At 43.1% G+C, this 14,575-nt stretch overlaps 1 protein-coding gene across 3 annotated transcripts in view; it reads left to right on the forward strand.

Annotated features, from left to right (window-relative positions):
* LOC110972904 (glutamate receptor ionotropic, NMDA 3B-like) overlaps window positions 1-14,575 on the forward strand; it is a 126,002-nt gene that overhangs the window by 88,905 nt on the left and 22,522 nt on the right. For all 3 annotated transcript variants that reach the window (XM_051956667.1, XM_022223288.2, XM_022223282.2), the window contains exons 3-6: window positions 8,582-9,078; window positions 10,128-10,399; window positions 11,070-11,306; window positions 14,150-14,296. In XM_051956667.1, the coding sequence (XP_051812627.1) occupies window positions 8,582-9,078; window positions 10,128-10,399; window positions 11,070-11,306; window positions 14,150-14,296 (1,153 nt within the window). The remainder of the gene's footprint in view (window positions 1-8,581; window positions 9,079-10,127; window positions 10,400-11,069; window positions 11,307-14,149; window positions 14,297-14,575) is intronic.

Here is a 14,575-nt window from a genome sequence, read left to right on the forward strand (position 1 = left end):
ATTGGACTACTTGCAAAAAGTTTCAATGCTGCTACTTTTGTTTTGCCACAATGCCTCCTGCATCGGTTTTCCTGAATCCATAATGCTTTTGGGCTGCAGACTGACAATGTTGTTTCTGGTAATTGTGATTGCTGTAATGATGCTGATGGCGGATATGAACTGGCACTCAGAAAGTGGAAGCCAGCTTCAGAAATCTGATGTTTGTTTCCAGCCCAGTATGATGTAGTTGAAAGTAATTTGGTTGAAATCCCCTGCGGTCATTTACTAAACCTCTAAATTTGTATAAAAGTTGTATATTTGAAAGTTTTTTTCCGTGAAAATGGTATCATCTGGCCTTGAAATGGTTTGGATGTAACTTGACATTGATGCTTTCAAATTAAAGGGTCAGCTCACTTAAAAATACCAAAACCCATAGCCTGAATGACCTCTAGTAGTATTCTATAGGGAGGTACTTATAAAGAAATTGGTGTATGTGATGTTTGTTTTAGTGGGAGTACTTGCAAAAGCATCATTTTAATTTCACGATAATGTCTCCTACATCAATTTTCTGCAGTGAGCTAAATTCTGGGGTCCAGACTGACATCGTTGATTCTGGTAATTGCGATTGTTGTGATGATGGCAGATATCAACTTGCACTCAGGAAGTGGAAGCAAGCTTGAGAAATCTAGTTTCTATGTTCACCCTAATGTGGTGTAGTTGGACAGAATTTGGCTCAATTTGTCTTTGGTTGTTGATTAAACCTCTAAAAATGTGTCTGTATGTATAAATAATGCATATTTAAAAGTTTTTTTTCATGAAAATAATAGCATGCTGCCTTAAAATGCCTTAGTTTAGATATAACTCTACATTGTTGCTTCTTCTCAAATGTGTAAATCTGCATCAGTTCACCTACAAATGTCAAAACACATGGCCTGAATTACTTTTAATAGTGTCCACCAAGGTAAATAGTTTAAAGAAATTGGTTTAATTGGTGTTCGTTTTGATTTGAGCACTTGTAGAAAGGTTAAATGACATGATTTTCCTTCTGTGATAAAGTCCCCTACATCAGCTTTCTGCAGTGATCTTCATTTTTTGGTTCAAACTGATAGTGTTGGAATTGGTAATTGCTGAAGTTTCAATTGCAAATTTCTCTAGTGGTGGAAAAATAGATGTTGAAATTTTAAAAGCCACACAGGATGGTGGGGGTTTCTGTGATGATAAACTTGGAGTCAGAAAGTAGAAGCTCGATTGAGAAATCTGATTTCAGCCTCCTTCTGATGTAATTTGGTTAAAAACACTATCTGGTCATTGATTAAAGTCCAAAAAATGCATCTCTGTGTATCAAAGTTGCATAATTAGATGCTGTTTTCAGAGGAAATAACATAACCTGACAATAGCCAGATTAATAATTGTGTAGTACTTGATAGTACTCCACAATATCAATCTGGGACCGCTCCATGTAAATCCGTTCGGAGGAAAGAGGCACAGATTGGACAATGCAACAGTATGTCCCGCCTCTGACAGGTTTGTTTTTAGCCAATCGTGGGATCTTCACAACGAGCGGAGCCAATTGGTAGATTAAACTCTTACCAAAACCCGTAGGTAAAAAAGCACAAACATCTTTACCATCCAGAAAGGCACAAAGCGCCTCTCGTTTTTCTTCCTTCAAAGAAGTGATAGGAGATTCAGCTAAAACTGACTTAATAGCAGCATCTACACGATCGTTGTCCTCCGTTGCCGTGTTTGTTTTGATCTACTGGCGCTTGGTGTCGTCTTCACATCCGGATATCCCGCCCATTATCCCGCCCCACACACCAATACTGCTGCGTGATTGGCCCGAACCAACTTGGTGCTGTACGAAAAGTGAAGGCGGGAGCGGAGCAAGATGGTTTCTTGAGAGATTTGTGAACTCACAAATATCGCGAGAAATCAACTTGCTGGCAAGGTTAGAAATAACACGGTCTTCCCTTAACCCTCATCAGTACACGTGGCAAAGCCTACTTCATCCGTACACTTGAAGTCCAGCTGGACCCCAGTAGTATTTCATCTGTTTCACATTTCTGTACCTGTCCATATCCTCTAATATATATTTTCCTAAAATGTGTGTCGTCTATAGATACAAATATGAAAGAAACAATTAAATTACCATTGATAATTACAAACGTGTATTACTTACAGTATTCATGTAAGAACTCCTGAATTGAAATGAAACACAATGCAGCTGAAGCAGTCATCACAAGAGCAACATAACACAAACAAACATAAATAAAAGATGCACAGCCCGGCTGGGGTCTGACTGGGGTTCCCATGGACCCCAAATGATTTCTCCGTATATACACCACAAACCCGGCTGGAATCAATAAGCTTTGGTTTATGTGATGGCAATAAGTGGGTGACAACTACATAAAGTGACTGAAAAACCCAACTTGTTAAAAAAAAAAAGACAACTTATATACCCCTGGGGTCCACATGCTGCAGCTCAAGCACACCAGCCATCTATAACTCTGCTCAAACACTAAAATATCACTCTATTCTAGACAATGGGAAATTGCAATATCAGAGTAATCCAGCCACACATGTTGGAGCTGCATGAAACCCTTCACATCTGAATCTCTGTTTTTGAAACTGTCATCAGCACACTGCAGCTTCAAAGTGGAAATGCTCAGCCATGGCACTGGCTTCTTATTTAGCTCATGATGTGTCCTCCAGCATATAAAAGACACCATATGGGCATGTTAACAAGGTTTAAAAAAAAAACAACTTGATTTTTCACCTAAGGGGATCTTTAAAATGTTGAATAACATCTTTTTGCAGAATCCTGCTGCTGGATAATCCTCAGGCCTCTCTGTCAACATTTGCATAGAAACTATTTATTTGTAGAAAATAGCTTTTAAACATGTTTTTGTCTGTTAATGTCGATGCACCAGGGACAGGGTCAGTTCCAATACCCTGCAGTTGGTAGAAATTTGTCCAAATAAACTTCAACAGCGCGGATAAGGAAGAAAGTTTTCCAAAAAATTAAATATCATTGCTTCAGGTGGTGAATCACCAGCGGCAGTTTATGCCAGGTGTGGACTTGGCCTTAAACACTTTTTATAACCCCTGCAGCCACTTGTCTAAGTTAAGTGTCACTTTTTTTAAAATGACACCAAGGCACCAAAAAAAAATCTGGGACATTTAAATCAAATGATGTATGGAAGACGCTGACAAACTGCAATTAAATTCCTCCGGTCACGCCACTAAACGTCTGTAAGCTCGTTAGCTCTCTGAGTGACACTTTGGCATTTTTGCGAGGAGCTGCTGGCTCCAGTTGTGGTACTGTACGCTCTGGTTGCTGCCCTTGTCTGTCCTCTGCACCGTGGGGGTGGCAACTTCTCAATAGCACTGTCATACCGGAGGTGGGGATGAGGTCTTTATGGCATACAGATTCGCAGACTGACACTACAGGGTTTTGTGTGTCTCTCTTTGCCGTTGCCACCGTTTCCATCCCTGAGGCGTTTTTTTTTTTTTTTAAAAAAAGGGCCTCTGACAGCTTTTACGAGACTGTCAAGGTGTAGTGCGAGATAATAAATACACATGCGCTGGAGAAAAAAACATAGCGAAGTGCATATTAAACCTTAAATGTATTCACTTAAAGCAGAAGAAAATTAATCCTCGGGTTTGGACATAGGAAAATACCCGTCACACTCACATACTTCAGAAACCCTCTTAAGCCATGTGTGGCTGATACTGCGTGATTCACTGTAGCCCCGTGCTATAAACTCACTTAAATATTTTTGCTCTGCCAGTTGACATGGATATTCTTCAAATTGCACAATGGATAAAACAGTGTGCAGCCAACTTGGGTGGTCATGTGGTACTGGTGAGAGAAGGATTTGCAGTCAGAGATGGGCCCACAGCAAATATTGAGCACACACGGTGCCTGCCAGCTGAGAGTGATCATCAACACCACCCACATAATCACAAGCTGGATTCTCGCTGTGCTCCCTCTCCTTCTGCAGTTTTAGTTGAGCGTCGGGATGCCAGAACCATTGGGCACACAGGGCCAGAGGCTGAAACAAGCGAAGTGAGAGGCGTGTTACAAAGCGACATTATTGGACGCTCACTGTGAGAGTTAAAAACAAGTTTATTGGGATTGGCGTGAATAATTTTCTCATTTTTAACATGCAAAGTCTGTCTGTCTGTCCAGTGCTTTGTGAGAGTATGTATAATTGTGATGGATTTAAACTTTTGTGCAGACATTCATGGCCTGTACCGTTTGTTAATCATCTAACTTTTCCTGAAGCGAATGGTGGTGACAACTGCTGCCATGAAATTTGCTATTTTTGCAACATGTTTGGTGATCTTTTATTGTTCCATCATCAGGCCTAAAATGTCGTTTATTTTTGTTGTGTATTGCTGTTGCACTTGTGTTTATGACCTGCAAATTAATAGCGTTCCGATCAACCCTCAATTGCGCTGTATTCTAGGGCAAAATAAAGAATCTTAAAGACACCCTCTGGTGAAAACCAAGTGTTTATTTTAACTATGTTAACAAGTCCATATGGATATGTATATACATATATATAGTACCGTTGAAAAGTTTGGGGTCATCCAGACACTTTCCTGTTTTCCATGAAAACTGACACTTTTATTCATGTGCGAACATAACTGCGCAAGGGTTTTCCTAATCATCAATTAGCCTTTCAATATGATAAGCTAACACAATGTACCATTTGAACACAGGAGTGATGGTTGCTAGAACTGGGCTTCTGGGCTACCCTTAAGTAGATATTTTATTAAAAATCAGCCGTTTCGAGCTAGAATAGCCATTTACCACATTGAGAATGTCTAAACTATATTTCTAAATAATTTGTCATCTTCATTGGAAAAAAATTGTAATCTTTTCAATAATAAGGACATTTCTAAGTGACCCCAAACTTTGAACGGTAGTGTGTATACAAGACATATTATGAGCATAACATGCAGTCAACACAGATTTTATTATAGTTCAGTTCAAAAAGTTTTTGTCCCCCTGGGAGCAATTGAAAGGCACGGAGAGCAGTTGGACACAGAATGGCAGCAGCCATGTGGTCGTTAAAACAGGATAAAATTCAATTAAAATGGAATATGCTGAGAATAAAAAGCAGTAAGAAGTAAAATGTTGTATCGACATGCGTGCACATAAAGTGCTAAGATAGTGCAGGGGCATACATGAAGTTTTCAACATGATTGAATAACGAGTAGAATTGCTTTCACTTTAAAATTGCAGTTGTATCGAAGCCAGTCTCAAAAACACAGATTCAGACTTCTGGGATTTTATACATAGCAATACCAAGGAACAACAGTTTCCAAGACAAATGCGTAGGGTAACTAGAATTTGCCATTGTGTGTCAATTTTATAATGTTTTAGCAGAGTTTTAGGTGTGCTTGTGTGCTTAGATGCAGTTATTTAGAAGGTGTGCATAGAAAGAGAGGCAGGGTCTTCATATATGTGCATATTCTAATAGAATGAAGTTACATTTAAGTCATTTTAAAGTGTGAAGGTATAGCCACTTGATGATGAAAAAACTTCTAAATATGTAATGTTGATACACAGAGATGAGTTTTTAGGGGTCAAATCAACGATCGGAGTGTGTGCTACACTCAGATTGGTAAATATTCTACCTGCTGGACATCTGCACGTTGTTATTATGAGAATATTGGTAATTTTAGGAAAACACAGCTGTGCCTATATAAAGCTCCACAGAGCATGGCTGTAATTTTAACAATCATTGAAACAAGATAATGTGCAACTTTGATACACAAAGTGTTTTGGTGTTAAATAAACGACAGTAATCGGTGCAAAACTAAGATGGGTAAATATTATACCTGTGTAACATCTGCATGGTGTAGTCATGAGAGCATTAGAGTGGGGTTTTTATTAACTGAGTAGAGCTTTCCAGAGCATGGTTGTACAACTATCATGTGGTACTGTTAGCAATAAATGAGACAAGTAAGGTTTTTAAACTAACTTTATCAGGACATGAGAGGAAGTCCATCTTTCTGTGGAGGTCCAATTAGGACATAGTCTAGACTATCAGAACAGACTACTTATATTAAAGTCTCCCCAATACGGTGTCAGTGACCTTTGTTCGTGGCCTGTGAGAGACCGATAAATGGGGTCGTTCTATCGCACCATTCAAACCTTTGCTGTTAGACTCCCCTGCTCTCCAGTGTACTCTCCGATTCTTATCCCTCCCCTGCAACAGCCAGACATGCCATTGCTCTGGAGAGCTCTAACAAAGCTGAAGGAAGTGAGAGACTTCCACATGGAAAAGGCAATTAACAGCTCAATGCCCAAGGGACAGAGCGAGGAAGGCAGGCAGGGAGAGGGGATGTCTGGAGATATCAGCAAGTAAGGAAGGTATGAGGAAAGGCAGAATATTACTGTTACTGATTCAAAGCAGTGCTGCAATGAGGATGAAGCCGGAGTAAGAAATCAGAGCAGCTGGCCATTTTTGATGTTGTTCTATCAAATGTCCAGAATCCAAAACTCCCAAGGTGCTCATTCCCCAAAAATACATTGGAGAGAAAGGAGAACGTGGTCAAAGACAAACAGATAGATGAAAGACAGAGGAAGGAGGAAACGGCTAAAGGAAAAATAGGGATAAAGTCAAAGAAAAAGGAAGGAAAAACCTTGTATGGTAAAGGATGTGAGGGCGAAGGGGAAAAAAGGAAGAGGAGGGAGGGAAACAGATAGAGGGTTTGTTGTTATCGGAGTGAGATCTGCCAGTCAGTGCCATCTCGCTCGACACAGCTGCCACGCTGATTCCATCTCCCCCCGAAGAGATTAAAACCATTGAAACAAGCAAGCCGCGTATCATCCCCGACAGACAGACGGGGGAAAAAAAGGCAGAGGGAGTAAACTTTCCTTCCCAAACTAACGGAGATGGAGTGATAAGAGGCTGAGACACATGCCTGGGACTCTTTTATAGAGTCATCATTTACCGGCCACTCTGCTGACATTTACTCTGAGCGTGTAAACCGACGGCCAGGTGTTAGTGAGAGGAAGCCATCCCTCTCTGACACCGCTGGCACACTTATCAACCTGCCTCGCCGTCCACAGTCATCCTTTAAGTGCAGCCTCTGGCCCCGATGCAGCACAACAACCCGCAGGACCCATAACTAAAAGGTGGCACAGCTTGAAAGTGTGCCGCACTTTCCCTCCCCCCTTCTTCCCTTTCACCGCCGTGTTACTCCACGCTCGTATCTTATCTTTGGGCACGGATCCAAACATGTCACAAACAATGAGACGGGGGGACGCTTTTGCGCTTTTCTGCTTAGATAAGAGATGTAAAGTGAAGCTCACTGTATGGTTAATTTCTCTTTTGTGGCCCGCCGTCGCTATTACTGCATAGAGTCTGGAGTGGGTTGATGAATCTGCTGTCTGTTGGATATGATGATTCAGCCGTGCTATTAACCATGAGTGATTTCAGCTCAAGGCAAGGCTAGCACTTCCGCTTTATGGTCACAGAGACGGAGGGAGCCGCTGATGAGGAAACATAAGTTAATGTGGGCTGCGATGGGAATGCCTTTCAAATCAGAGCCATTTTTAATCAGAGAATCGTGTAGAAGTAAATCCTATCATGAAGCTGTACAGCAACAGTGCACAAATGAACTAGAAGAATGCATGATACCCGACATGGATGTTGTATCATCCTCTGCGTAGTGCAGACAGGTTTAGTCCAGGCCAGGCTTAGAGGAAAGGTTTATGACCCACATGATCAATTTAGTCTTTTCATTATCCTTCCCATATCCCTTATTTAATGGGGAAAGTTCTCCTGCAGCCGCTACTATCTAAGCTCATCAGTTCATACATAAAACTTGGAATTGAGAGAAAAAGATAAAGAGAGAATAGTAGAGGGAGCAATGGGGAAAAGCTGTTCCTTTTTTCTTGTCTGAGAAAGGGCTCCAGCTCGACCACCCTTTTCCATTACCGGGAAGAAAAACTCTCCATTTCCAGCCTTGACCCAGACATCATCAACAGTCTCCACACGGTTCAACAACCGTACCAAATGCAGTGATCCCTGCATACTTTAACATTTAAACAACCACCCCTATGATTTACAATGACCTCCAGACAATCCCCCCACTAATCAGGACATGCTCAAACAGTGCTTGTATGGCTTCACGCCGAAACATTACCTGACGTTGTCCACATGATGGAACGGGAAGACATGAGCTAACAATCCCTGCTAGGTTCAAGAGGCCAGGGCAGATTTATGTGCGAACGGGGATTGCTCTTCCTAATGTATTCCACCGTAAAGACCGATGCTGGGCCACCAGGCGAGTGAGACGAATAGCAATGACTGTCTGTATGAACTGCCAGATAGGAGGAGACCCTCACTGCACTGCATTAACTTTTAATTATGACTTTCTGGGAGTTGCAATTGCCCATTTGAGACCAGCCTTGCTAAAGCTTCCCGACCAGACTGCCCATGCATTGCAGCCGCATTTGTAACTTTATTTGATGTGGCTGTTTTCGTGTGTAGCCCAGATTTCTAAACACGACAACACAGCAACTTCTCAGATTTGTTGCCTCTTGCTTATTGTCTGCTCTTTATTTTCTCTTTCCCTTGAGGTTTCTCTCCAACACTTCCTTCAACGGGGCCACAGGCTTGATCCAGGTGGACGCCAGCGCCTCTCGGGTCCTTTCCTCCCAGCTGTTTCACGTTTGGAGCCTAAAAAGAGGTGCTCTGGGCCAGCCGGCTTGGGTTACCGTGGGACAGTGGACCCGGGGCCGACTGGAGCTAGAGGGGGGCATCCTGGGACTGGTGGGGGGGCTCGGGAGCAGCCAGGGGCAAGGTCTCGGAGCTGGCGTGAGGGGAGGGGACGGCCAGGGGGACAGTAACGTTGGAGGTCGCTGGAGGCCGGGACTTTCCGTTGAGGGACACCGCCTAAAAGTGGTGACACTGGTGGAGCACCCGTTTGTCTTCACAAGGGAGGTGGACGAGGACGGATTGTGTCCGGCTGGTCAGCTCTGCCTGGATCCCAAAACCAACAGATCCGACATAATCCAAGGCCTCTTCAACCAGCTGCACAACCCAAACAGCACAACAACGGACTGGGAGGGCAACCGTGAGTTTTGTTTTGACATTTGTCCGTAGAATCCTGTTTTTCAGCACCGGTTTGCTGTAAAACTCCTGTAACACCAGTCAAAAACATAATCTATAGTAGGGAATCCATGACTTCTAATTCATCCAAGCCCTCTCCTATATAAACTCTTAGATCTTTTCGCTTTGATGTGAGTGGTTTGTGACTGACCACGTCTCTGCTGCACCTCCTCAAACCTGATATGGATTTTTGAAGTGTAATCAATACAGGATCATAGCTGGTCAGTCTAGTTCAAAAATGCATCAGGTATGATGTCAAGGGCTCGGCTCTACAGCTACATCCCAGGTTTATGAATGAAGAGTACTAAAGACATTAAATCAATAATAGAACAAGAGTCCAGTGTCAGAGATGTACCAGGTACTATATCTCTTTGACTACGGGGATTAATGGGCAGCTATACACACGGTCCACAGTATAGCAGTGCAGTAAAAGTCATTTTAACTTTATTTTTTTGAATCAGCAAATGAAAAGTGGAAGAAGGCTAACAGAAATTGGCATTTGTTTCCAGGATGATTCAGGAATTGAAGATTTTTTTTCTTATTTGTAAAACAACAGTGAGGTCGTGTCCCGTTTCAGTATTGTGCAGGTATGCTGGTCTTTGGGCAGAACTAGTGCAGACTTTTTTGCCAAGCAAGAGCAACTGGATAATTTCAATTAGCTGAGATTGCAAAAAAAAAAGGCTTGCCAGAACAATCAAAAATGGCAGGAAGTGTAAAGTAGAGAATTTGGCATCCCTGTTTCAGCTTGCCAGCTTTACTCTTTTTTTATTTGTAGTTCAAGAGTTAAGTTTTTTTTTTGCCCAGGATTTAATGAGAATAAATGCAGTTCTAGTCTCTGTGCCAGGGTCATTAAAAATGTTTAAGCTGAAGTGTCCTGTGAGGATCCATCAACATTTTTCATGCTCTATAGTCAGTTGTGGACAAATTCCCAGAGCTGCAGTCCCTCCACTTCCAAAGCACGTATATGAATTAACATACTTTTCACATCATTATTATCACCTCGTCTCCTCTCAGACTTACCGGAGGACCTGAGAAAGTGCTGCTACGGTTACTGCATCGACTTGCTGGAGAAACTGGCAGAAGACATGGGCTTCACCTTTGACCTTTACATAGTCGGGGACGGGAAGTACGGGGCTCTGAGCGGGACGGGACGCTGGACGGGACTCGTTGGGGACCTCCTGAGTGGAACCGCTGACATGGCCGTGACCTCTTTTTCCATCAACTCAGCCAGGAGCAGAGTCATAGATTTCACCTCGCCCTTCTACTCCACCAGCCTGGGCATTCTGGTACGGTCGCTTGAAGTCATCATTAGTTTGTCGGAGTTTTCAAGTTTGCATTTTTATGACTGTAGGAGACACTGGGCATGTCCTGAAAATATACCCGCGCTGTGACTCAGTGGCAGCACTGCAGTCTACAGCGTTACTTTGATTTGTCAATCTCCCCCCTCTGACGCTGCCACTACTTCACTGTGATTTGATGATGCTTTATTTTGCCCTCGTCACCCGAGTGGAGCAGGAGATCATTAATTGGGGAATAATTAGTTTGTAGAGTTTTCAGTGGGCACATTAATTATGAAAGTTTAAAATGAGAGGCAGTGTAGGACTGTATAATGAGACTGAGAGGCATTTCAGGAGGCCGCCGTAGCCGAGTTCCTCAAACACGCTGCTGCTATTCGATGATTTGTTAACATCTCCCTCTGTGGCTGACAAACCACAATGCATAATATGATCTGACAATTCATTTGAAAATGAGAACTCCATTGTTTGGGAGCAAAAAAAATGATTTCTTGCCCCAACAAAATGATGAATCGCACCGAAAAAAAAACAATGTATGCATTTCTTAAACTAATTATGCCTAGGAGTGCTTAAGAGGAGTTTGCTAACAAGATGCTGCAGACTGGAGGGTTGTGCCGATTGGAAAGCAGCTTTACCAAGCTGTTTGTTTGTGACCTGCCAGGTTCGTAGCCGGGACACTGCAGCACCCATCGGGGCCTTCATGTGGCCTCTGCACTGGTCCATGTGGGTGGGCATCTTCGTGACGCTGCACCTGACGGCGCTCTTCCTCACTTTGTACGAGTGGAACAGCCCCTTCGGCATGACTCCGCACGGCAGGAACAGACTGCGTGTGTTCTCCTACTCCTCCGCCCTCAACCTCTGCTACGCCATATTGTTTGGCCGCACTGTTGCCACCAAGGTAAAGTAGCTCTTCCTGTCTGTGATAGATAGCCATCGTGCACGAGGTGGGGCAAGGAATAGAAATCACAGAGAAAAGGGGAGGAGGGGCCGGGATAGAGTACACAAACAGCAAGGGCAGGATAGCACAGAAAGATGATAGAGATGGAGGGAGAGAAGGGAAGATGGATAGAGGGGAGGTTAAGAAGGTAGGCAGTGATGAAGTGGAAAGGTGCAGCGAGGATGATGCTCATCCAGGGAGGGAAAAGGGGGGGAAAGGGCAAGTGAGACTGAGGGAGTTACAGTGAGGATGATGGGGATGGATGAAGGTGGTGAAAGAGGGAGCCCAGGTTAACTCCCCAGTGTAGGCAGACACAGAGTTGAAGATAAGAAGGTAATGGGGGTGGGGGTGGGGGTGAGAGGGCGAATCAGGGGAATGGGTTTCAAAAAGAAGGTAATGGGAAGGCTGACGGAAAGATGGTGAGACGGGGTTGAAAGGGTAAGTGGGGAAGCCGAGATGAGAGGCGGCACATTGAGGGCGACGTGGGCAGAGGGAGGGCATCTGAGGAGTCCAGTATGAGCGAGAAATGTGACCGCCGAAGACGAATGGGAGTAAAATCCACTGAGTTAGGCAAATTTGTCTAGCTGCTTGATAAACAATCTCCTTCCCTTCACAGTTAAAAAATCATCCTATTCCTGTGTCATTTGTTTGGTATAAAAATGTAAAGATATTAAATGTATCTTCACGGCGGCGGCATTCTTCAAAAACATGTCAGATGTGACAGATTGCGTCACACCCACAGTCGCGCTGGTGCACAGAGCCCAACCACAGTGCAGATGAATAGCAACTGTTTGCTTTTATATACAGCGTCGCACTGTTACACAATGCAGCATTATGATAACTCCGATTTTCCATCATTTCTGTCCTCTGAGTGACTGTGCAGGGATATTTCTCTAAACGCACAATCAGACTTTGTCCCTGAAGGAGGGAAATGACTTCGGAGGGACGGAGGCCAAGTGATTAGAGAGACCTTCCCGCAAGTGAAAGGTCACGGGTTTGATCCCTGCAACTGGCAATGTGTCAATTAACAGGTTGTGTTCATTAGCAGCCTTATGACCTGTTTAAATGTCCTTGAGCAACACTCTGGACCTCTGTGTGCTGGGTCAGAGCCAAACTGGGATGTTTATTCAGGCAATGAGGGGAAGACAGGGCAACTAAATGGATTGCTAAACCTTTATTGTAGAGGTCAGTTTTTAGTATTTTGTTGAATAACCAAGGCGATTTGAATAAAATTTGTCTTGACTATTTCTCACTATTCCGTCGAGCGAAGGTGTGAGGAGTGGTGTTTTCCAGAAAGCTGCTCTAGCATAAACTGTTATCCTTAGCATCTGGCTACTATGCACAGCAGTAATTGAGCATTACTTCCAAGGCCAAGGAGCATCACGCTTCCATTCACAACTAGCACATATGCTGTGTGGGATTTCCCCGCTGAGCAGGAAGCCGGTCCTGGAAGCTTTAAGAGTTTCACATTATCATCTCTGTCCTGCACCTTTACGTGTTTTGATTTTTCAGACTCCAGCAAACCTGGCCAAAAAAGATAGTAGATCATCTTCTTTTTTTTATCCCCCCCCAATGAAAAGCAAAAACATTTGAGAATACAAACAAGTATATAGGCTGAGCTGTCAAGCTGTCAGCGCCATCTCAAGTCATACTTGACGAGCTTTACGTTGAACAATACTTTATTTTTTTCTACATGCACCATCAACTTTGTTGGCTACCGACTTTCTGTCTGGGAAATGCAGCTTAGCCATCAAATTCACACTTTGAATGAGACCTATTTTGCAAAGTTTCAAAGCCAGTCAGCTAGAAACGGCACAAAATGTCAGACGGACGCAGCTCTTCAAGCACCTCAGAAGCCTCTTTTTGTGTGTTCACTGTGAAATCAAGGGCCTATTATTACTTCAATTACTCACAATTTTGTGTATTAGGTCTGCTTTTGTGATCATTTTTCGCTGCATATAGAGCTGAAAGCCTGACATGAATAACAGGCTTAAATAACATTCAGTGACACTGTATTTGAAAGCTGTTATTTATCACATTTTTCCTTAAAAGATCGTTTGTAGTCACCATGTGAAATGAATTACCTGGCAAAGATAAGACTGGTGAACCAAAGGCCCTCTGATCATTATATCTTCAAACAAGACCTACAGTGCAAAGAGGAATATCTAGAATTTCTCTATACAATCATATTTCTTCCCCAAAACAATATTACTGTGGAATTTGTGTGCTCTTCGTGCCATCCTCGCTTTCTTCCTTTTTCCAATTCGCCAGCTAATTAGACTTAGATGTTTCGAAACGCTCCGAACACCTTTTGTAATAACGGGTTACAACCTTGTTTGTATAATTAATGTCTCATTAATCTCAAGCCTTTAAAACACTTGAAATTTATCTCTTTTTCTCCTCTTAAGTGGATTTTAATTGGCGGGATAAATAAATGATCACAGTGTTCGGGTGGATTTGGTCCCCTAAGCGGACGATTTCATGGAAGGATGTTTCTGATGTCACACACAAACAATTGTTAGAGTTTAGCTTTTGCTTTAGCTCTTCTTCATCTGGTCTATTTTGATTAACCTGATTGTTTTAGGGTTAAATTAAGTGCCTTTGTCCTTATGTATTTTCTTTTGTCTGAATTTCCTCCATGTTGTTTAATTCTTGTCTCGACATCGTGACATTTTCCCATTTTGGAGCTGAGATATTTTTAGCACCATGCTATTTTTAGCCTCTCTTTTTTCTCTTTTTTAATTATTTTTGTAAGCTAATAATTGCACAAAAACAAAATCAAAGCATGCGTCTCCACTCTGCAGACTCCTAAATGCTGGACGGGGCGCTTCCTCATGAACCTGTGGGCCATCTTCTGCTTGCTGGTGCTGTCGAGCTACACCGCCAACCTGGCTGCAGTCATGGTCGGGGAGAAGACCTTCGAGCAGGTTTCAGGGATCCACGACGACAAGGTTAGGGCTGCGCGCAAGGACGCGAAACTTGCAAGCCGCGCAAATGCCGGCGCGCCACATAAACGCATGCAACAGCCGCGTGCACACACAAGCTTATCTTCCACAAGGACGAGCTAATGAGTAAAGAGCGGAATTATTTGTGAAGGATTATCGCTTTCCGTATCTCTAAACCCTTTGGGGAGTTCAGGGCTACTGTGAATATGACATGAGCACCATCATGATGTCTGCCTCACCCCCCCATCTCTCTCTCTCCATCTCTCTCCATCCTCACCCTCGCCT

This window comes from Acanthochromis polyacanthus, chromosome 1 (assembly GCF_021347895.1).
Source record: "Acanthochromis polyacanthus isolate Apoly-LR-REF ecotype Palm Island chromosome 1, KAUST_Apoly_ChrSc, whole genome shotgun sequence".
Classification (NCBI taxonomy): Eukaryota; Metazoa; Chordata; class Actinopteri; family Pomacentridae; genus Acanthochromis; species Acanthochromis polyacanthus.